This window comes from Hyperolius riggenbachi, chromosome 7 (genome assembly GCF_040937935.1).
Source record: "Hyperolius riggenbachi isolate aHypRig1 chromosome 7, aHypRig1.pri, whole genome shotgun sequence".
Lineage (NCBI taxonomy): Eukaryota > Metazoa > Chordata > Amphibia > Anura > Hyperoliidae > Hyperolius > Hyperolius riggenbachi.
The window spans coordinates 147833601-147858498 of record NC_090652.1 but is presented as its reverse complement, the minus strand read 5'-3'; the positions used below and the strand labels follow the sequence as shown (position 1 = coordinate 147858498).

The window sequence follows — 24898 nt, the reverse complement described above, 5'->3', positions numbered from 1 at the left end:
ATATTCTTGCAATAAAAAGCATACCATTCTATTCATTATTTTCTCCTGTGCCCCTCTGTGCTGTTTCTGCCACTCTCTGCTGCAATCCTGGCTTGTAATTAACAGTTTTAGGCAGTGTTTACAAACAAACTAACCAGCTTCTAATAGGCTCAGCTAAGCATAGTGTGTGAGTCATTCAAAGTATGCAGGGGGCCTGCAGAGGGTGTGTATCGCTTCTACCAATCACAAGCAGCCCTGCACATTCCACACAATCAAGCTTTAGCCCGACAAACAGGACAGAGGAAAGATACATTGATTTATTACAGAGACAGTGCAGTTAGGAAAGACTGCAGTAAGCCAGAGCAGATTAGAACAGGCATAGGAACTTATAGGATAGAAGAACTAAGGCTGAAAAATTTGTTACAGAGTCTCTTTAAGTGTCCCTCAGAGGGGCTCGCAATCTAATCCCTACTCAGTGGCGGTGCCAGGGGGGTGCTTGGGGGTGCTCAAGCACCCCCTAAATTTGTCCAAGCACCCCCAAAGCACCCCCTGGCGTGAACTCACTTCAGGCGTCTAAGAGACGCTGAGTCAGTTCACAGCGGCAGCCCGGAGCAGCAGGCAGGGCTACGGTAAGGTGGCTGCCCAAAGCCCTGCTCTGCAGACTTGGAGTCTGCAGTGCAGGGCTTCGGGCGGCCATTTTCCCGTAGCCCTGCTTGCCGGGTAATGCAGGCTGCTGCAGGAAGGAAGAGGATCGTGGGAACTGAGCTGCGCGCCACAAGGAGGTCGGGAGAGGAGGAGGTCGGAACAGGAGGTCTTCTGACTAGGTGAGTAAATGGGTTTTTCTTTTCTTTTTCAGGTGGTGCTGCTGATTGGGGTCAGAACTGCTGAGCATTGTACATATTGGGGTCAGATCTGCGGAGCATTGTGCATATTGGGGTCAGAACTGCGGAGCATTGTGCATATTGGGATCAGAACTGTGGAGCATTGTGCATATTGTGGTCAGATCTGCGGAGCATTGTGCATATTGTGGTCAGAACTGCTGAGCATTGTGCATATTGGGGTCAGATCTGCGGAGCATTGTGCATATTGGGGTCAGAACTGCGGAGCATTGTGCATATTGTGGTCAGATCTGCGGAGCATTGTGCATATTGGGGTCAGATCTGCTGAGCATTGTGCATATTGCAGTCAGATCTGCTGAGGATTGTACATATTGTGGTCATATCTGATAAGGATTGTGCATATTGGGGTCATATCTGATAAGGATTGTGCATATTGGGGTCATATCTGATAACGATTGTGCATATTGGGGTCATATCTGATAACGATTGTGCATATTGGGGTCATATCTGATAACGATTGTGCATATTGGGGTCATATCTGATAACGGTTGTGCATATTGGGGTCACATCTGATAACGGTTGTGCATATTGGGGTCATATCTGATGACGATTGTGCATATTGGGGTCATATCTGATAACGGTTGTGCATATTGGGGTCATTGAACATGTTTTTTGTTCAAAATCTGCTCACATTACGTGTATTTTCTTGAGAAAACCTGCACAATTATGTGAATTTTCTGGGGAAAGGGTCACCAAAACTTGGGCCCTCTGTCTTTGCGTTGCACTTTTAAAGGGAACCCGAGGTGAGAATAATATTGAGGCTGACATATTTATCTCCTTTTAAGTAATACCAGCTGCCTGGCTGCCGTGTTGGTCCTCTGCCTTTAATTCTTTCAAACATAGACCCTGAACAAGCATTCAGCAGGTCAGGGGTTTCTGACAATATTGTCAGAACTGACAAGATTAGCTACATGCTTGTTTCTGGTGTAATTCAGTTCACTACTGCAGCCAATAGATCAGCAGGGCTGCCAGGCAACTAGAATTGTTTAAAAAGAAATAAATATGGCAGCCACCATATCACTCTCACCCTGGGTTCACTTTAAATTACAGTTAGCCCCGCCCTCATCCGGTCATGACCACGCCCATTTCTTCGCCGCGCCGCAGGTTGTAGCCACACCCATTTTTTGCCACGGCGCGCAGGTCGTCAGCTCCCCCGGAAATTGGTCCAGCACCTGCATAGCACCCCCTAAAAAAAATTCCTGGAGCCGCCACTGTCCCTACTATAGTCATATGTCTATGTATGTATTGTGAAGTGTATGTATCATAGTCTAGGGCCAATTTTTAGGGGGAATCCAATTAACTTATCTATGTTTTTGAGTTGTGGGAGGAAACCAGAGTGCCTGGAGTAAACCCACACAGACAGAGGGAGAACATATAAACTCTGCGCAGATAGTGTCACCGTGCTACCATTGTGGTACCAGTACAGATAATAAGATCACCTAAACCTGTCCATAACAATTAATGTGGTGTTTGGATATTAACCACTTGAGGACCCAGCCTTTACCCCCCCCCCCCCCCCCATTAAGGACCAGCGCTCATTTACAAGATCTGTGCTGGGTGGGCTCTACAGCCCCCAGCACAGATCAAACAACAGGCAGAGCGACCTGATCGCCCCCCTTTTTTCCCCACTTGGGGGATGATGTGCTGGGGGGTCTGATCGCTCCTGCCTGCGTGTGGCTGGCGGGGGGGGCACCTCAAAGCCCCCTCCACCGCAGGATTCCCCCTCTCCCTCTCCTCCCTCCCTGTCCCGGAGATCGGAGGCTGCACAGGAACGGATTTGTCCTGTGCAGCCTCTAACAGGCTCCTGCCTGTCATGTGACAGCGATCCCCGGCCGCTGATTGGCTGGGGATCGCTGATCTAGTACAACGCTGCTACTGTTAGCAGTGTTGTACAAATGTAAACAAAGCGGATTATTTCCGCTTGTGTTTACATTTAGCCTGCGAGCCGCGATCGTCGGCCCACAGGCTATTCACGGAGCCCCCCGCCGTGAATTGACAGGAAGCAGCCGCTCGCGCGAGCGGCTGTTTCCTGATTAATTAGCCTGCAGCCGGCGACGCAGATGTGCGTCGCTGGTCCTGCAGCCACCACTTTGCCGACGCGCGTTATGAGTGCACGGTCAGCAAGTGGTTAAGAAATATTATGACTGTCAACCTGACAGTTTATATCAAATCGCATTAAAGAAAACCTGTACTGAAAATAAAAGTCAAAATAGGCATACACAAGTCATACTTACCATCCATGTAGTCTACTCCTCAGTGTCTTTCTCCTGTCCTGCGTCCTATTTGTTCACTATGATCAAGGGAATTTTCCGTCCTCCATTTTGAAAATAGCCATTACCCATAACAGCTTTCTGGTCAGCATACAGTTAAACTGTAACATCGCCCACTTGAGCCATAGGGAAACATGGACATTGCCTGGTACATCAGATTTCCTCTCAGCTATAACTGACAGCAGCTGCTATTTTACTGACAGCAACTGATATATTTCAGATCTGACAAAATATTGTCAGAACTGGATGGGATTATTGTCAGAAGAAAATGGAGCGCTTCTGAGAGGAACTGATGGCAAGGTAACTATGCAATGTTCATTTGAAGTTACCTCATGTGTTTATTTTAAATATTTTTACTCAGTACAGGTTCTCTTTAAGGGCATCCTGTAACTATGGGTACTTCTGTGACTGGTAGAAAAGGATAAACCAGATAAATAAACATGGATGAGTGAAATCACGCTCTGCTGCCAATATGTTAATATGTTAATATTTGTGGATATGCTTTGCGTTATACCATGTTCTTTTACTTTAGTTGTTAAGTGTCTTTGTGTTCTTCCCATTGTTTTAATAAGGTTTGGGTGACCTAAAGTAACTACAGGCAGGTCAGAATGTTCTTGAATTAGAACTGCACAGTCACCTCTCCTCACTTCTACATAATTATGGCTTTCCTTAACTAGTTACCCAAATAAATATAAACAAGTGATTTAGCAAGGTTTTTTAAAAAATATACATATTATTACCACTGTAATTAGCAGGTGGTAAATGTTTGTAAAACCCAACCCAAGCATAGTAGTGTTTGTAAAAGGTTAGTTATGTAAATTATCATTTGCTTTTGCATTGCTCTCATCCTCATTGAGAACATTCCTGGATAGTGTACTGGCTAAAGACACTACCTTGATGTAGGAGACCAGGTTCAAAGGCTGGCTGGAGTCAGTTACCTATAAGGATTCCTTAGCCAAAATTTCCTAATGCTCCAGGATGGCTGAGATCCGCCATAGTGGCTGCACCGCTATCCAAATATCAACCTTATTAGCAACATGAATAAAGCCAGGTGGTCTAAAATGAATAAAGGACATCTGAAGCATTTTTTAGAAAATAAAATGAGATACTCACCTCAGTAGAAGGAAGCCTCTGGATAGTTCTTCTTACACCCCAATGCTCCAGTGAAGGGTCCCTATACACTTATTCGACTGGAGAAAGCTCATTCTGGCTGTGCTGCCAGTCAAGAACAACATGCATCCCGGGCATATGCAAGTTAGGTTTGTGCATGCCCAGTAGAATGAAGCTGCTGGTGCATGGATTTTTTCCTCTGTGCATGACCTCTTTGTTCTACTGGGCATGTACACACCTTACTTGCACATGCTCAGTCAGGATGTTATTGTCCATGTCCAGAAGTGTGGCTGGAAGAAGCTTTTTCAACTGGGTCTAGTCAAATAAGTTTAGAGGGACCCTTTGCTGGAACAGTCAGTGTAAGAAGATACGGAAAGCCTCTGGACTAACCAGAGACATCTCACTACCGGGGTAACTACTTTATCTACTGCAAATTTTATTTTTTAAAACGCTTCAGAGGTGCGTTGAAGATACATTTTTGCTGTGGATACTGCATGTAAACGTACTAGCATGGAGTCTAATTCACTAAACATTCAGAAATTCTCAGTATATTTGGATATGACCCAGGTTTGTAAGATTTTGCCACCTTAAATAGAACACACAGAAACATAAAAAATACATTTAAGGCTTGCTGGACCAAATACATTCTCTAGTGTTATTAAATCAACCTCTTATGTATTGTGGAGATTGCATTACCTTTTGCCAGGTTTCCAGTTAGTGGATGGGTAATTTTGGCCTCTGTGTATCTGTTGTGGAAGCCCTTTTGTCATTAACTTCCTAGAAATCCATCTCTTTTAGGATCACTGATGCCAAACTTCTAGTACAAATGCCAGCTTTGTCTCTGAACAAAGGTATAAAAATCATTCACTTTCCAGATAACATGGGTTTCATATCAGGGAGGTCTATGGACATGAATTTTACAATTTTTCTTATTACAATTCACCCTTCTAATAACTATTATAGTTGAAGGGTTCTTCCCTCACTTCATTATCACACAAAAAAAAATATTCAGTTTATTTGACAAGTGTGTCTAACTTCATAGCACTGCTTTCTAGAAGACACCCAATGATTGCTTTTGTCTGAAGATTTATGCTTTTCACCTAAGGTAGGGCAGTTAACAGAGCTTCTTCTGCCAGTTGTTAGTCACAAATAATAAGCTTGGCAACTATTTCATGAACTTCCTTGCAGATACAGAGTGTGCAGTAGATGTGTTGGTTGTAAAAAATACCATCATTTTGGCAGATCCTTTCAGGTCTTCCAAGGATTGTCAATAATTTAGGATTTGTCCAAAGTAATACATGATACCATTTGGAAACAATGATATAAATAGGGGTATAAACTCTGTGGCCTGGGTCCCCCAGCTAAAGTATCTTGTCGGACCCCCAGTCCCTGCATCATGGTGGGACAGCGACCACCATAGTGGTCAGCTGCTCCACTCCCCTCCCCCCACTTGTGCAGAGTTTTCCACTTAATGCACTTCTATCCGCTTCTGTCCGCTTTTTATCAGCACATCAATGTTACAGATTGATACATGTTGCTGAAAAGCGGACAGAAGCGTACAGAAGCGCATAGATGGAAAGGAGGCCTAAGCACAGGGAACACTGTTAAATTTATACAGTAGACTTCCTCCCTGAAGCTCCTGATGACATGACATGTATTGGGATCCAGAGGATCTTAGCATATGACACGCAGATTCCCAGGGGAAGAGAAGACCAGATGGATCGTGGAGTAGATAAATACAACAGCGCTCCCTGCGGTCACTCTGCACACGAGGGGGAGGAAGAATGGGCCTCAATAGCCCCTGGGCCCCCCAGAGGTCAGGAGATTGTGGGGTCTGTTGTTACACTACTAGATATAAAGATTAAGCCAGCCAATTAGGGAGATGGACAGAGGTGACAGTATGGGGGGAGCTCTCATGCTAGGATGTGTACATACAGTAATCACTCCCATCTCACTGCCTTTGTGGTCGCCCAGAGTAACCAGTCAGGGTACAGCTATTTAATAAAACAAGAATTCTGGCTGTTTGTTTTGGCCAGCTAATCTACACTTGCTCCAGTTTTAGTTGCACTGGCTTTAATGAATATGCCTCAAAGTGGATTATGCACATATTGTATTTCTTGCATGTGTTTGTCAACTGCATATCTGTTAAGGTGCTCATTAATGGTACAATGTTTAATGAACGATCATATTTTTGATCAGATTTTTTTTAGATTGAATTGCATGAAAAGAGGGAACTGCTGGATCCAATTGTATTATCGATCGTTTCCTTTGGTTGTTTTGGGTTTCTGATAATTTCATAGATATGCTAAAACTTGTTTCAATATCACGGCTGGTATGACCGCAAATTGGATTCTTTAGTGGTGCGGATTAATGAAATAATTAATTAAATACCATTTTCTCTTTTGAGCGGAATGATTCTATAGAAAATATGGTCATTCAATAAAAATTGTAAGATCAATGGGGGGCTTCTTTAGGGTTAGGCAGTTCTGCAGGGTAACCAAACTCATCAGACAACAGCTGTATACTCTTTAACTCTTACATGATCAACATGTACTAGAAGTGATTTATTATATTTGTATGGACAAAAAGTAGGGATAATACAAATTGCACCATGCAAAAGGTGCATTATTTGTGGCTACAAGCACTATTAGGCCCTGCTATTTGGCCTGAGGAAGTGGGTATGCACCCACGAAAGGCATTGCTAGTGCCAGTGGCATAGCTAAGAAGCTATGGGCCCCGGTGCAAGGTTTACATTGGGCCCCCTCAAGCGCTCTATACATAACAATTGATACGGCACACCAAAACCTGCCAAGGACAACCACAGTGTCAGAAGTGCAAGGAGGGGATGGGGAACAGTTTGTTAGTGATTACTACTCATAAAAGCACCTATAGAAGTGATTATCACCAGCATAGGACCAATAGAGAGCTAATACTGTGGTTGAGGGTGGGCCCCTCGGGGCCCCTCTGGCCCAAGGGCCCCGATGCGGTTGCTACCTCTGCACCCCCTATTGCTACGCCACTGGCTAGTGCAATAAAATTCATTTAATATGTGAATTTGTCTTCATTGAGGTAAGCCACCTCACTTTTTTCCTTTTAATTGTTTTAACGCATTTTATCTTCTCTGGGCGCCTCTTTCCCCTTTTTCCCATATTTGTATGGAGTTCAATTTAAAATAGATTCTATTTATTTTATAAATAATGCCTTGATAGTCATTTAGGTTGAATTGAATATGTTTTAAGCTGTATGAATGTAATGATTGCTTTAAGAAAATAATTGTAAGAATCTGTATTTTCTGCAGAAAGTAGAAAGTGTTATCGTTGTTAGAGATTATGTCAGTAAATGCTCCAGCTTTCTAAGCATTGCATGATTCTGGTCATGCTGTATTCTGATAACTGCTCTATTTTGCAGTGCTGGGAGTCATATGTTGGGCAAGACATCTATCGGCTGGTGGTGATCGACTTCCTCTTTACATTAGCCGGCTCTTTCTTTGGAGAATTTCTAAGGAGGTAAGAGCTATTTGAAATATTTGAATTAATCATAACCACAAATGTATCCATAAAAAGCTGGCCATACAATCTATAATCTTGTTTTTACTATCTTGTCCAATCTTACCACTTCTGTGTAGTATGAGGTCCCTTGCACACTGGATGATGTATGTTACACTGCGGTACTCTACCCCACTGCAGCTCGCCCCAAAGGCACATGCAAGTCTATGGAGACTTGCACAGTGGAGGTGATGTGGCGCGGCGCGATGGAAGTATCCAAATTGCCGCAATGCCATTGCAAAGTCTGAGGTGTGTTACCGCATGAATCATGCCTACCGCACGGATCAAGCAGTAATGCAAGTCAATGGGCGACGCAGTGTGAATGGGAATGATGGAAGCCCGATGCGGCACGGCACACATGCGCTGACCAACGGGAATCACAGTGACATACTTCCTGTCCAGCAGGGTGTACATCACTGGGGGCGGGGCATATACACATGTCCCTGTTGCTGCACCGTGGTGCAGGGTCATATGAACTGGATTTATGAGGTGCTGTGATGTGGTGGCAGGCTCCCCTGCGACGCGATTATCGTTCCTTTTAGGCATGCAACTGGCCTTAGTCGACAGCCCATTTGCTACTACTACAGTTACTATTTAGCCAAACTGTGGATCCGGATGTTTCCTGTTAGGCATGCATAGGGGGGATCATGTTAGATGGGGGGAGGTTATGTTTGGTCAGCTGGATAGCATACTGGTTACAGCTGTGGCCTTTGATGCAGGATTTGAGCCTTTCACCAGGGTTCAAATCATGGCTCAAGCCAGTGCATAAAACTGTAAGGAGTCTTTGGGCAAGGCTCCCTAATGATCCTGGTTGCCCATGGAGCGAAGAGGCTGCTTCCCTGGAGTCCACCAGGAGAAAAGTGCGATATAAATGTAATTTGTCTTGTCTTTTGTAGGTAGGTTCAGTTAATGTTAGTTAGGTGGGAGGGGGTTAGTGTTAGGCGTAGGTGGCGTAGGTTAACATGAGCACTAAATCACTGAAGCCAATAGCAGAATATTGGTACTTTTATATTATTGATATTTAGAATATCTCTAGCACCAGGCACCCAAATTATCAGGCGTTATTATTACATGTATGCAGAATGAGAGCTTGCTTACACAATCTGTTCAATGTATTTGTAATACAGTGGGATGCAAAAGTTTGGGCAACCTTGTTAATCGTCATGATTTTCCTGTATAAATTATTGGTTGTTATGATAAAAAATGTCAGTTAAATATATCATATATGAGACACACACAGTGGTATTTGAGAAGTGAAATAAAGTTTATTGGATTTACAGAAAGTGTGCAATAATTTTTTAAACAAAATTAGGCAGGTGCATAGATTTGGGCACCACAAAAAAGAAATGAAATCAACATTTAGTAGAACCTCCTTTTGCAGAAATTACAGTTTCTAAATGCTTCCTATAGGTTCCAATGAGAGTCTGGATTCTGCTTGAAGGTATTTTGGACCATTCTTTTTTTACAAAACATCTCTAGTTCATTCAGGATTGATGGTTTCCGAGCATGGACAGCTCTCTTTAACTCACACCACAGATTTTCAATTATATTCAGGTCTGGGGACTGAGATGGCCATTCCAGAACGTTGTACTTGTTCCTGTGCATGAATACCTTAGTGGATTTTGAGCAGTGTTTAGGGTTGTTGTCTTGTTGAAAGATTCAGCCCGGGCACAGCTTCAGCTTTGTCACTGATTCCTGGACATTGGTCTCCAGAATCTGCTGATACTGAGTGGAATCCATGCATCCCTCGACTTTGACAAGCTTCCCAGTTCCTGCACTGGCCACACAACCCCACAGCATGATGGAACCACCACCATATTTTACTGTAGGTAGCAGGTGTTTTTCTTGGAATGCTTTGTTCTTTTTCCTCCATGCATAACGCCCTTTGTTATGCCCAAATAACTAAATTTTAGTTTCATCACTCCACAGCACCTTATTCCAAAATGAAGCTGGCTTGTCCAAATGTGCTTTAGCATACCTCAAGCGGCTGTGTTTGTGCCCTGGACAGAGAAAAGGCTTCCTCTGCATCACTCTCGCATACAGCATCTCCTTGTGTAAAGTGCGCCAAATGGTTGAACGATGCACAGTGACTCCATCTGCAGCAAAATGATGTTGTAGGTCTTTAGTGCTGGTCTGTAGGTTGACTCTAACTGTTCTCTCCATGCGTTGCTTCTGTTTATCTGATATTTTTCTTGGTCTGCCACTTCAAACCTTAACTTGAACTGAGCCTGTGGTCTTCCATTTCCTCAATATGTTCCTAACTGTGGAAACAGACAGCTGAAATCTATGAGACAGCTTTCTGTATCCTTCCCCTAAACTATGATGGTGAACAATCTTTGTCTTCAGGTTATTTGAGAGTTGTTTTGAGATCCCATGTTGCTACTCTTCAGAGAAAATTAAAAGAGGAGAGAAACTTGCAATTGACGCCCTTAAATACTCTCTCATAATAGGATTCACCTCAGGGGTCACTGAGCTTACCAAGCCAATTTGAGTTCCAATAATTAGTTCTAAAGGTTTTGGAACCAATAAAATGACAACAGTGCCCAAATTATACACCTGCCTAATTTTGGTTAAATAATTATTGCACACTTTCTGTAAATCCAATAAACTTAATTTCACTTCTCAAATATCACTGTGTGTGTCTCCTATATGATATATTTAACTGACATTTTTTATCGTAACAACCAACGACTTATACAGGAAAATCATGACGATTAACAAGGTTGCCCAAGCTTTCGCATCCCACTGTATGTTGGCTCTTATACTGTATAGAGGTATTACAATTGTACAATCAAGATTCTACGAAGTATAACCAGCAGTGATTTTCTTGTAGATGCAAACTGAATTTTCCATTGTGTGTAGGATGTTTGGGGTTTTTTTTGTACATAAACAGACCAAACATGAAAATTGTTGTTTCTATTCAGTCTGTTATTACATCTTAAATCCTAATCGAAAAAATAAAATCACAGTTCCATTAAGACAAATAAATTATTTATTTCTAGTTAGTTTTCCCCCCCTTTTTTATATATGATAACCAATCCAGAGAAAATACAAAATGATAATGAGCAAACTGAAATTTAAAAGAGTTGGATTATTGCACAATTTTGGTTAAATAGTATTCCACCTGCATGTTTTCTAACATATGCTGAATAGAGGAAAACCAACTTCTTCATTTTTTTCTGTTCCTTAGTTTCAAAAGGTTTATTAAGAGAATTCTTTACATGACAGTTAGGGAAAGGGGAAGACAATAAGAATGCGCAAAGCAATCTATACAAGGAATCTCTGGATTTTAAGATTCAATAGAACCATATAATACAAACAAGCTACTTAAAGGGATACTGTAGGGGGTCAGGGTAAAATGAGTTGAACTTACCCGGGGCTTCTAACGGTCCCCCGCAGACATCCTGTGTTGGCGCAGCCACTCACCGATGCTCCGGCCCCGCCTCCGGTTCACTTCTGGAATTTCAGACTTTCTGAAAACCACTGCGCCTGCGTTGCCGTGTCCTCGATCCCGCTGATGTCATCAAGAGCGCACAGCGCAGGCCCAGTATGGTCTGTGTCTGCGCAGTACACTCCTGGTGACATCAGCGGGAGCGAGGACACGGGCGTGCAGGCGCAGTGGTTTTCTGACTTTAAAGTCAGAAATTCCAGAAGTGAACTGGAGGCGGGCCGGAGCATCGGTGAGTGGCTGCGCCAACACAGAATGTCTGTGGGGGACCATTAGAAGCCCCGGGTAAGTTCAGCTCATTTTCCCCCGATCCCCCTACAGTATCCCTTTAAAAGAGAATACCCCAGCAGCTCAGGGTGTCCCAAAACCACTACCATAGGAAAGCATAGGAGACTAAAATAGACCAAAATGCCCTCCTACTAAAAAGCCAACGTTCAGTGTAGTTTACCTTCTTAAAGAGACTCTGTATAAAAAATTAAAAAAAACACCCCTGGGGGTACTCACCTCGGGAGGGGGAAGCCTCTGGATCCTATCGAAGCTTCCTCATCCTCCTCCGTCCCACGGTGGTCTCGCTAAGCCCCTCGGAAGGCAAGCCGACAATTTTTCAGGCTGTGCAATATTTACCAGTCGGGTCCACTGTGCTGCGCAGGCGCAGGAGACTTGCGCCTGTGCTGTAGCCAGGAAGGTAAATATTTACATCCCCGCTGTTCAGGGAGCTCTATCGCTGCCGCTGTGGGACGGAGGAGGACCCCTCACGATGTGAGTACCCCAGGGGCGTTTTTTCTTAATTTTTCTGTAATACAGATTTTCTTTAAAACAGAAGGTATTTGCGATAATTCAGCTGTGATCTCCCATACTGTGGTCTCCCACAAAGCATCACTACTGAATATGCAAATGTATTTATTTATTTAGCTATTTATATAGCGCCAACATATTACGCAGCGCTGTACAGAGTATATTGTCTTGTCACTAACTGTCCCTCAGAGTGGCTCACAATCTAGTCCAAATTATATTATTATACTTAAAAGAAAACAGAGAAAATGTGACAAACCTAAACAGATCTGTGACTGGGACATAGGTCCGAGTAATGAGAGAGACAGTGACAGTTTTCTTCAATTAATGGGGAGTGTCTATTTTTTCTGTTTTTTAATGAAGCTCTGCTGTGGTCCTGATTTCTGAATATAAGCTGAGCTGTTACCCAAAGCAACCAGATTTCCTCCTTTGTGGAAAATTAATGAATAAAAATAAGCAATAGACAAACACAGTGCTTTTAAAATTGCAAAGTATTCATATATGTAATTTTCACATGTCTAGACCAAAACATTCCAATACTAATTAAAACTGAAGTGCAGGCACAGAAATGTTGTCCAAAGCACATTCAGCCTCCTACACGAGTGTTATATTTTGAGAAAAATGACCTGGAATGCCATAAAGTAAGTTGTACAAGCTTGCAGGACAGTAAACTGGTGTCAAGGCTGTATTGTAACGATTGGTGTCAGCAACACAGATTTTCTGATTAGTGGTGATCTGCAGTATCACCAATAATACAGACGCTATACCTGATTATATGGTGATCTGCAGAATCACCAATAATACTAGTATAGCTAGACACAGGACACCCGATGTGGTATAGTGTTTGGTACAACAGTAAATGGAGAAGTTATCTCCCGAGGAGCGGGAGATACAGACACTACTGCAGCAAAGGATTCCCTGAGAAGCAGGGAATCAGACTGTACTGCAGCCAGTGGACACCTGAGGGGCAGGGACCACTGATTGGAGTTATGTGGTGAAGATTGGACTGCAGCTAGAGATTCCTGGATGAGCGAGGAATCAAACTATACTGCAGCCAAGGTTTCCCTGAAGGCTGGGAATTAGACTGTACTGCAGCCAGTGGACCTAAGAGGTAGAGATCCACTGGCTATGCTGCCTGATGGACTCCAGAGGAGCTGGTGACCATAGGATAGTAATAGCAGCAAGTAACCACCTGAAGAGCAGGTGTCACAGAAGTACAGTAAGGCTGCTCACCCAAGAGCTAGGTGACAGCCAGAGAGGTCAGACAAGCCAGGTCGGCAACACACGGACAGACAAGGTACAGAAGCGGAAGACTGATTCGGTATCCAGGTACAGGCAGGGTTGGCAACAGATAATCAGATGGGCAGAAGCACCGAATCAGAGTACAGGAGAGTAGTCAAGAAAGCCAGAGGTCATAACAGGTAACAAATGATATGTCACTGTCCTAGACTAAGGTGTGAGGTCCTTGGTCTCAACACCCCGGAACTAGTCTAACGGATAGGCAGTGACAATATAGATCTCTCCTAGTCTTGGGTGTGAGGTCCTTGGTCACAACACCCCGGAACTAGACTAGCACATAACAGTAGCAAGACAGTAATGACCTAGTCTTAGGTGTGAGGTCCTTGGTCTCAACTCCCCGGAACTAGTCTAACAAATAAACAGTAACAAGACAATAATGAAATCGTGGTTGGGGTGTCTTGGCACCCTATGGGAAAAAAAAGATACAGGAGACAAAAAAGGGAGCCCGATAGTGCAGTATGTCAATAGTAGGTGTGTGGAGAAATCAATTGATTGAAAGGGCTACTCACAAAGGAGGGTTGCAAGGGGCAACCGACCACAGGAAGCAGGTGGAGACCATAAACCCGACTCCACTCGGGGTGGTCCTGGACGGACCTGGTTGCGGTCGCTCTCTTAGATGAAAAAGGATGCACAAAACATTAACCGTGGTAAAACAACGGGTGTTCTGTCACCACCCCTAGGACAAACATGTACGGGGGTATAACTATGCACAATAAGGGAAAGAGGCGCCCTGATTTGAATAAAAGCTTTTAAAACCAGTTTAAAAACGAAAAAGAAAAATGAGGTATCTTACCTCAATGAAGAAATCTCTGTAAACTTACAAAAGATTTTTATTTGAGCACAGGCAACGCGTTTCGCGGGTCTGAGCCCGCTTCCTCAGGCCAATACAGTGCCAAACTTAAAAATCTTTTGTAAGTTTACAGAGATTTCGTCATTGAGGTAAGATACCTCATTTTTCTTTTTCGTTTTTAAACAAGACAATAATGACCTAGTCTTAGGTGTGAGGTCCTTGGTCTCAACACCCCCGGAACTAGTCTAACACATAAACAGTAGTAAGCAATAGTACTTTAAACTATCAAAAGAATCTGATTCCCAGCTCCGGCTGGTTCTAACACACTGTGGGATCTGACTCTGGTCTGAGCGCTAACACGTAACTGTTCGCAACAGCAGACAGCTTGCAAGTGACAATATATATATACTAACAGCGCTCCACAGCGCCGCCTCAGTCCAGTCACCCAGCCAATCCAGAGCATAGCTGGAGTCAGCTGATCGGCCTGATTAGCTGACTCCCCTTCTAGCAGCATAAAGGTCCTGTCGCCTGGTGCGCGCGCGCGTAGCTCTCCATCTGTGTGAACTAGAAGGACCAGGCGAACCAGCAGCATGTAGCCGCGTGGCAGAAGCTGCCGGCTGGAATGCGGAGATGGCCGCCCTGCCGCTTGCCCATGCGGTGGCATCTCCGCTATTCATTACAGTACCCCCCCCCCCCCCTGAGGAGTGGACACCGGACACCTCTTACCCGGCTTCTCAGGATATAAGTCATGAAACTCTTTCTTCAATTCCTGAGCATGCATGCGACAATCCGGCACCCAAATTCTCTCCTTTATACCATACCCCCTCCTGTGGACCAGACACTGTACAGAGCCCTGCACTAACCGAGAATCCGGTATCTTCTCGATCTCATACTCAGGTTGATCGTCAACCATCACAGGGGGGGAGGAAGAGGAACACACGTGCACTGCAGGCTTCAACAGAGAAACATGGAATGATCTCACACCTCTCATGCTGGCTGGGAGATCAATCGTATAAGTGACCGCATTAATCTTCCTGGACACCGGGTATGGGCCTACAAATCTGGGTTCTAACTTCGGTGACAGTTGTTTTAACGCCAAATGCCGCTTAGATACCCACACCATGTGCCCTGGAGAAAACTTCCACTCTACAGACCGTCTCTTATCTGCCTGTTTCTTCCGAGTCTGGAAAGTTTTCCCCAAATTCCTTTTAACCAAGACCGTTTTGCCCTCAAACTTGGGGAATTCTCTGACAAAGCCCATTGACAAATGAGTCCAGGGTTTATTTGGCACAGGCATGGGTTGTAATGTACCCACTGATGTCTGACGAGAGGGCTTACTCCTAGCACAAACCGAGCACTCTGTCACAAACTCTTTACAATCAATTGCCATAGTAGGCCACCATACACATCTGGCCATTAAATCCTGAGTCCTAGCTGCCCCGGGGTGACCAGCATTATCATGAGAATGGAACAATTGTAAAAGTTGTGGGCGAAAAGGAAGTGGTACAAACATAACCCCCTCAGGTTTCCCCTCTGGAATGTCCTGTTGATAAGACTCCAGAGTAGCCATCCAGTCCTCCCAGGTTTCGGTGGCTGCCAACACCACCTTTTGAGGCAGGATGGTCTCAAGGGTTGAAGGCTGAACTGTCCCTGGCTCAAAACACCCAGGAAGAGCGTCCGCTTTGACGTTCTTATTACCTGGTGTATATGTTACAGGTAACCGGAAAGGACAGATGAAGCCTTTGCCCAAGTTTTCTTTAATGTATTCCTGCATTACCAGTCCCCCAGATCCCGACAGATTATGAGGATTGCCACTAGGAGGCATACAACCGGGTCCCAACTCGGAACTCCGGAGAGGTGAGAGGTTATCTGCAGAATCTGGACAGAACTCGTCAGCAAATTCTGTACACTGCCTTGACACCCCTTTGAGCTGTATCTTGGTAGCGCAAACGGCAACTCTCTCTAAGCAATGATGATGACAATGGGTTGACCAACTCTGTAGCTGACCTGAAGCCCAGTCAATCTGAGGGGAGTGGAGTTGCAACCAGGGCATACCAAGAATAATGGTAGAGGTTGCCATTGGCAGAACAAGGAACTGTAATTTCTCTTTATGTAACACCCCTATATTACACAATAACAAGGGGGTCTGGAAAAGAGGCTGTCTACACTGTAATGGCGAATCATCCACCGCCGTGACCAGAATCTGCCGGTCTAGAGGGAGTAAGGGAATCCCCAATTTCTTTACAAAATCATAATCTATAAAATTGGCTGCAGAGCCAGAGTCCACGAAGGCTTCTGTAGATCTGTTCTGACCCTCCCATGTAATGGAACAGGGAAGGAACAGACGATTATTGTTTAGAGATAAGGACTGCTCCCCTATGGTATGACCTCTAACTACCCCTAGGCGGCAGTATTCTCCCGATTTTTTTAGAACAATTGTGGACAACGTGACCCTCCTCAGCACAATTTAGACCGAGTCTTTCTGACCTTCTGCGACTCTTTTCCACTTGCATCAATCTAGAGTACCCGATTTGCATCGGCTCGTCTGGAGGTGGCGAGGGTGGAGAAGAGTCGTATGAGACAGATCTTATAGCATTTTTACCACGAATCTGTTTCTGGTAGCGCAAGCGGTGATCTATCCGCTCGGCCAACAAAATCGATTTGGGCTCAGGATGTCCTAACATCAGATCATAAACTGCATCAGACAATCCTGCCAGAAAACAATCTAATAATGCATATGCTCCCCATCTAGCTGTACACAGCCCACTTCCTGAACTCAGCAGCGTAAACCTCAACCGATTTACGACCCTGTCTGAGCATCTTGAGTTTCCTTTCAGCAGTGGAAGAAATATCCGGATCATCATATATAATGGCCCTGGCAGTTATATGAAGAAAAGGTGCACAGGACCAACCACAGCAGGCTTCCCTGGAGTGCTCCAAGCCCAAAAGCAGTTCCACCAGACCAGTTACTTGAAGAGATGAGAGCAGCTGGGCACATCCAGTAAAAAACACGCCTTTATTAGAACAGCATTAAAATCAGTTTCGAAGTAACGGCATCAGTCTACCAGGAGAAAGAGGGACAAACAAGTGAAGGTGTCAACAGCTGTTTCTCACTCAACTATAGAGTGCTTCCTCAGTCCTGAACAGTAGTAAGCAATAGTACTTTAAACTATCAAAAGAATCTGACTCAGTGTGAATTCCCAGCTCCGGCTGGTTCTAACACACTGTGGGATCTGACTCTGGTCTGAGCGCTAACACGTAACTGTTCGCAACAGCAGACCGCTTGCAAGTGACAGGCAAGCCCTATATATACTAACAGTGCTCCACAGCGCCGCCCCAGTCACCCAGCCAATCCAGAGCATAGCTGGAGTCAGCTGATCGGCCTGATCAGCTGACTCCCCTTCTGGCAGCATAAAGGTCCTGTCGCCTGGCGCGTGCGCGTAGCTCTCCATCTGTGTGAACTAGAAGGACCAGGCGAACCAGCAGCATGTAGCCGCGCGACAGAAACTGCCGGCTGGAACGCGGAGATGGCCGCCCTGCCGCTTGCCCATGCGGCGGCATCTCCGCTATTCATTACATGTATACTATACAACACTGCATCCTCTGCAAGAAAGGCTGCTGCTGCTAACAAGACTGCTGAGCTCTAGTGACTTCTGGGGAGATCCAGGTAAATAGGAAAAAGAATCATTTATGACACCTTACCCATTTAACATAAAGGATTGGGAAAGAATTAACCCTGCTGCCTTATCCTGTTGCTTCCCCAGAACTAAATAACCAGTGCTTCTCATTGACCTAATGATGTGGACCAATGCAAGTCCTTGGTGGCCAATTCAAAAAAGTCTGGCCTTTGTGTTGTACCATGTTGTCAACAGCTGTCCAGAGCTCTGAACAAAAGAAGGATTAAAGGGAACCTGAAATAAGAGAACTACGGAGGCTGACATACAGGGGCATAGCAATAGCCATAGCAGCTGTTATGGGACAATGGAACATAGGGGGCCCAGTGGGCACTTAATGTATTTAGCAAGAACTTTTTTGTGTTTCTCCACCTTCTGACTATCAGTTCCCATGAACTATGCGCAGTGTTAATTGCAAGAGAATGTAAATTGACTATTTATCTCATATTCATAGGGTAGGCGAAACAGGTGCCATTGATTTAGAGTGCCTAAATCTGAGGACCTCATGAAAGTTTTGCTATGGGGCCCCATGATCTCTAGCTACGCCACAGCTGACATATTTATTTCCTTTTAAACAATGCATGTTGCCTGGCCGCCCTGCTAATTCTCTGCGTCTGATACTTTTTAGCTATAGACCGTGAACAAGCATGCAGATCAGATGTTTCTGACATAAATCTGACAAGATTAGCTGCATGCGTGATACCGGTGTGTTATTCAGACACTAATAATGCAAGAATGATCAGCAAGACTGAACAACTGGTTTAACAGTAAATAAATATGCCGGCCTGCATATAGTTTTTTCCTCAGTTCCATTTAAGATGAAACTGGGCTTAAGGCAAGATAGTAGGTCCCCCCATAGTCATTTGATAATATAAGGTAGTAGTAGGGTCAGAGAAAGTGGTCGCCTGGCTCCTTGATACCCTTTAGGTCCCAGGCATTTGCTTAGGTTTCCTTGTAGATGATCTTGCTATGCTCTGAACACAGGTGAGACAATGCAACTTACTGGATTAATATTATGTTTTCCTGCAGGATAATCGGGATGCATTGCTGTAAAAAGTTAGGAATGCCGGAGTTTGATATAGCAAGAAATGTACTGGATTTGATATATGCACAGACACTGGCATGGTATGTATCTGAATGTTTTACTTCTCCCTAATGAACACTGAGTATGTCACACATGAACGTAAAAGGTCTGCTATTATAGATCTGAAACAAAAATGTGCATGTAGTCATCCCTGACAAGTTTGAATTCATGGTGAAATATATACAGTGATTTGCAAAAATATTCGCCCCCTTGGAATTTTCCACATTTTGTCATATTACTGCCACAAACATGAATCAATTTTATTGGAATTCCCTGTGAAAGACCAACACAAAGTGGTGTACACGAGAGAAGTGGAACGAAAATCATATATGATTCCAAACATTTTTTTACAAATAAATAACTACAAAGTGGGGTGTGCGTAATTATTCAGCCCCCTTTGGTCTGAGTGCAGTCAGTTGCCCATAGACATTTCCTGATGAGTGCTAATGACTGAACAGATTGCACCTGTGTGTAATCTAATGTCAGTACAAATACAGCAGGTCTGTGACGGCCTCAGAGGTTGTCTAAGAGAATATTGGGAGCAACAACACCATGAAGTCCAAAGAACACACCAGACTGGTCAGGGATAAAGTTATTGAGAAATTTAAAGCAGGCTTAGGCTACAAAAAGATTTCATTATTCACACTTTGCCATACAGGCTTGACCTTTGTGTACAATACAGTTTATTAAAACATTTCCCTGTTAGGCATGCAAATGTGTTTCATACATATAAACAGACTCAGGGGTTGGCTGGACAAAAAGATTTCCAAAGCCTTGAACATCCCACGGAGCACTGTTCAAGCGATCATTCAGAAATGGAAGGAGTATGGCACAGCTGTAAACATACCAAGACAAGGCCGTCCACCTAAACTCACAGGCTGAACAAGGAGAGAGCTGATCAGAAATGCAGTCAAGAGGCCCATTGTGACTCTGGACGAACTGCAGAGATCTACAGCTCAGGTGGGGGAATCTGTCCATTGGACAACTATCATGCACTTCACAAAGTTGGCCTTTATAGAAGAGTGGCAAGAAGAAAGCCATTGTTAACAGAAAAGCATAAGAAGTCCCGTTTGCCACAAGCCATGTGGGGGACACAGCAAACATGTGGAAGAAGGTGCTCTGGTCAGATGAGACCAAAATGGAACTTTTTGGCCAAAATGCAAAACGCTATGTGTGGTGGAAAACTAATACTGAACATCACTCTGAACACACCATCCCCACTGTCAAATATGGTGGTGGCAGCATCATGCTCTGGCAGCTGTAATTGCAGCAAAAGGTGGTTCTACAAAGTATTGACTCAGGGGGCTGAATAATTACACACACCCCGCTTTGCAGTTATTTTGTTTTTTTAAATGTTTGGAATCATGTATGATTTTCGTTCCACTTCTCATGTGCACACCAATTTGCATTGGTCTTTCACGTGGAATTCCAATAAAATTGATTCATGTTTGTGGCAGTAATATGACAAAATGTGGAAAACTTCAAGGGGGCCGAATACTTTTGCAAACCACTGTAAGATCAGTGGTCTATTCTCCAGACACATACCGTACCTACTGCACAACTCTAAACTATCTACATCATCCTATAAAAAAAACTATTCTGCCACATATGATCAATGCAGCAAGAGCCCTCATCCCAGCCTTGTAGAAAAGCATGACAACAACAGTAGAGATCTTGAAGAGATGGTCCTTATTGCTCATGATCAAGTAGAAAAGATGGTGAAGACATGGACATGTTGGGATGAATTTCATTGCTCTGAAGAATACTGTAACATAATGCCATGAGAGCTTGCCTGTACTGGGATGACATGGTACTGGTTCATTCTGCTGATGTACCACTGATGCCTGAATGGTGGGGGCATCTGGTTAAGAAAGAGAGCAGCTAAAGCTGCTTTATTTTCGGGGACTGTACTTTTTTTATTATTATTATTATCATTGGACACTTTCACTCCGTTATTTCATTTTTATTTTTTTACCTCTGACTTTCTGGTTGAACTTGATGGAGATATGTCTTTTATCAACCCAAATAACTATGTAACTTTCTGTCTTTGATTTTCTGTTACTGTTTTGGGGATTTCTGTGTTGGAATTCCATCTGATGTTGTTGCTGGTTCTTACTAGATAGACCTGCAGGAGAATGCTTTTGATCTATGTTCTAGAATGAGCAGGGTGATGTTGCCTTAAGGCTCGTTCAGACTATACGCGCTGCCGTGCGCATTTTGGCAGCGCGTATAGTGTGCGACACGCAAGAACGGTAGAAGGGCATAGACAGCCCTTCTAGCATTCCCATCAGCGCTATTGCGTGCTGCATGCATTTTTGGGAATTGCAGCACAGATTCCATTCATTGTAATGAATGGGATCTGCAGCGCAGCGCATAGTAGCGCAGATGGCGTGCGATTGGACACGTTGTGTTCCGATCGCACAGCCATCTGCGCTAAATGATGTGAACAAGGCCTTAGACGTGGGCCTACAATATATTACATGTTCCATGTAGATTTAGGTATAAGTTGGCTGCAATGTCTACAATACTACACAATGTTGTTTTGAAACTGTCAAGGAAATGATTCTGCTAAAAACAAAAAAGAAAGTAACAAAGGTATATTGCTGACTTGTTAACCCTTTCAGGACCAGCACCCTCTGCCCCCTTAAGGACCAGAGGGTGCTGGTCCAGCAAACCGCCGCTTCCCGACGAATCGCCGCAAGTTACCGTCGCTCCCGCCGGACACGCCGCTCTGTCCCCGCCGCAGGCTGCTCTCTCTGCCGTCGCTATGACGGCAGAGTGCTGTGCGCCGGTCAGGAGCCGCTTTCATTGGCTCCTGACCCCGTCATTCCATGTAAGCCAATGGGAACGGCTTACATAAATGACAGGGCCAGAAGCCTATGAAACGGCTCCTGCCCGGCTCACAGTGCTCTGCCGTCATAGAGGCGGCAGGGCATCACATTGCGGCGGGGGCAGAGCGGACCGAGCGACGCGGACGGGCTGGGGCGCGCGGTCAATGGGACGTAGAGTTTACGTCCGGTCAGAACCGCAGCGCCCCCTGCCCGACGTAGATTCGTACTCGCTCAGCCCGCAGGTAGTTAATGTAACATATTTTCAAGTTGTGTATCTTTTTTTTAAAGTATAATTTTTATTCATATTTTTATATAAACAATACAACTGTGCCAGCCAACCATGGCAGCACTCAACAACAATAACATTAACATGACCATTATCCATTCCAGGGCGGATTCATAGGGCCTGATTCACAAAGCGGTGCTAACAGTTAGCACCGTGGTGAAAAGCCCTTTATCATGCCTAAACTCTGTTTAGGCATGATAAGTTTAGGTGTGATAAGTTTAGGTGTGATAAGTTTTTAGGCATGATAAGTTTAAGCACCAACTGGGTTAGAACCGCAGTGCACAGCTGATCAAAAGTTTTGCGGTAGCAAAGTCTGGTGCACTTTGCATAGAATTTAATGGCGCTGCTTTGCGTGCGGGACTTTGCAAGCGATCTAAACTTATCTAAACTTAGCATGCCTAAACTTATCATGCCTAAACTTATCATGCCTAAACTGAGTTTAGGCATGATAAAAATGGTTATCACGCCTAAAGTCTTTAACTGGGTTATCACCGCTTTGTGAATCGAGCCCATAGAGTACATTATCGCTCTAGACTGAGATGTAGGAGAAAGAGAGAACAAAAGAAAGGGGTGGCATGACTTAGGTGCATCTCCCCACAAACACCCAGGGGACTTTTCCTTTTCTTTACCATGTAACAGTATTTAATCCTCAAACTTTAGTTTGTAATGCGAAATCCAACCAGACCACATTTTCTTGAACTTTTTAGGGCATTTTCTCTTAAGATATATTGGCTTGATAATTGCTAACTCTTTATGCACATAGGAGGACCAGTCCTTTTTGCTGGGAGCTAGGGCTTGTTTCCATCTGAGTGCAATCATCTTTCTGGCGTATGCAACAAGGGACCTGTATGCCTGCAGTTTATGTGTAGAAAGCGTGTTTTCGGCTAGACATCCCAATAGAAGATGTTCAGGGTTCATGTCGAAAGCAGTTCCAAATACTCGCTGAAGTTCTGCGTGTATCTGTGACCAGTAGGAGCATATACGTGGGCAGAGCCACACCATATGAAAAAAATCTGCGGCTGGTTGCTGGCATCTACCACATCTACCCGAGGCAGCGGGATCAATTTTGCATAATTTGATTGGTGAGAGATAGCTCCTGTGTAGGAATTTAAGGGCAATAAGACGGTCCCTTGCTGCTACGCCCGTCGTGACAAAGTATCCCAGAATATTATTCCACGTTCAGGGGCGTAACTAGAAATCACTGGGCCCCCCTGCGAATATTTGGATGCCCCCCCCCCCCCCCATAGGTGCCAAATAATCGTAATGGGGCAGCGTTTCACTGTAAATTAATTGTAAAGTGGGCAGCATTTTACCAGACAATTGTAATGTGGGCCAGAAAATCGTAATGTGGGCAGAGTTCACCAGAAAATCGTAATGTGGGCCTTTAGAAAATCATAATGTGGGCAGAGTTCACCAGAAAATCGTAATGTGGGCAGAGTTCACCAGAAAATCGTAATGTGGGCACCAGTCACCAGAAAATCGTAACGTGAGCAGCAGTCACCAGAAAATTGTAACGTGGACAGCATTCACCAGAATATCGTAATGTGGGACAGAAAATCGTAATGTGGGCAGAGTTCACCAGAAAATCGTAATGTGGGCAGCGTTCACCAGAAAATTGTAACATGGACAGCATTCACCAGACAATCGTAACGTGGGCAGTGTTCACCAGAAAATCGTAATGTGGGCCAGAAAATCGTAATGTGGGCAGCGTTCACCAGAAAATCGTAACGTGGACAGCATTCACCAGACAATCGTAACGTGGGCAGTGTTCACCAGAAAATCGTAATGTGGGCCAGAAAATCGTAATGTGGGCAGAGTTCACCAGAAAATCGCAATGTGGGCAGCAGTCACCAGAAAATCGCCATGTGGGCAGCAGTCACCAGAAAATCGCAATGTGGGCATCAGTCACCAGAAAATCCTAATGTGGGCAGCAGTCACCAGAATATCGTAATGTGGGCAGCAGTCACCAGAAAATCCTAATGTGGGCAGCAGTCAGTCACCAGAATATCATAATGTGGGCAGCACACACCAGAAAATCCTAATGTGGGCAGCAGTCACCAGAAAATCCTTATGTGGGCAGCAGTCACCAGAAAATCGCAATGTGGGCAGCAGTCACCAGAAAATCGCAATGTGGGCAGCAGTCACCAGAAAATCGCAATGTGGGCAGCAGTCACCAGAAAATCCTAATGTGGGCAGCATACACCAGAAAATCGCAATGTGGGCAGCAGTCACCAGAAAATCGCAATGTGGGCAGCAGTCACCAGAAAATCGTAATGTGGGCAGCAGACACCAGAAAATCGCAATGTGGGCAGCAGACACCTGAAAATCGCAATGTGGGCAGCAGACACCTGAAAATCGTAATGTGGGCAGCAGACACCTGAAAATCGCAATGTGAGCATCAGACACCTGAAAATCGTAATGTGGGCAGCAGACACCTGAAAATCGTAATGTGGGCAGCAGACACCTGAAAATCGTAATGTGGGCAGCAGACACCTGAAAATCGTAATGTGGGCAGCAGACACCTGAAAATCGCAATGTGGGCAGCAGACACCAGAAAATCATAATGTGGGCAGCAGACACCTGAAAATCGTAATGTGGGCAGCAGGCACCTGAAAATCGTAATGTGGGCAGCAGACACCAGAAAATCATAATATGGGCAGCAGACACCTGAAAATCGTAATGTGGGCAGCAGACACCAGAAAATCGCAATGTGGGCAGCAGTGACCAGAAAATCGTAATGTGGGCAGCAGACACCTGAAAATCGTAATATGGGCAGCAGACACCAGAAAATCGCAATGTGGGCAGCAGACACCAGAAAATCGCAATGTGGGCAGCAGTGACCAGAAAATCGTAATGTGGACAGCAGACACCAGAAAATCGCAATGTGGGCA

The 24898-nt window shown here is 44.5% G+C and overlaps 1 protein-coding gene and 1 long non-coding RNA gene across 4 annotated transcripts in view; one reads left to right on the top strand and one right to left on the bottom strand.

Annotated features, from left to right (window-relative positions):
* LOC137524641 (uncharacterized) overlaps positions 1-5044 on the bottom strand; it is a 38740-nt gene extending 33696 nt beyond the window's left edge. Inside the window, exon 1 of the long non-coding RNA XR_011022749.1 lies at positions 4955-5044. This is a non-coding gene — a long non-coding RNA (uncharacterized lncRNA). The remainder of the gene's footprint in view (positions 1-4954) is intronic.
* Positions 1-24898, top strand: part of TMC5 (transmembrane channel like 5) — a 243192-nt gene that overhangs the window by 179695 nt on the left and 38599 nt on the right. For all 3 annotated transcript variants that reach the window (XM_068244746.1, XM_068244745.1, XM_068244747.1), the window contains 2 exons: positions 7667-7764; positions 18836-18931. In XM_068244746.1, coding sequence (XP_068100847.1) covers positions 7667-7764; positions 18836-18931 — 194 coding nt within the window. The remainder of the gene's footprint in view (positions 1-7666; positions 7765-18835; positions 18932-24898) is intronic.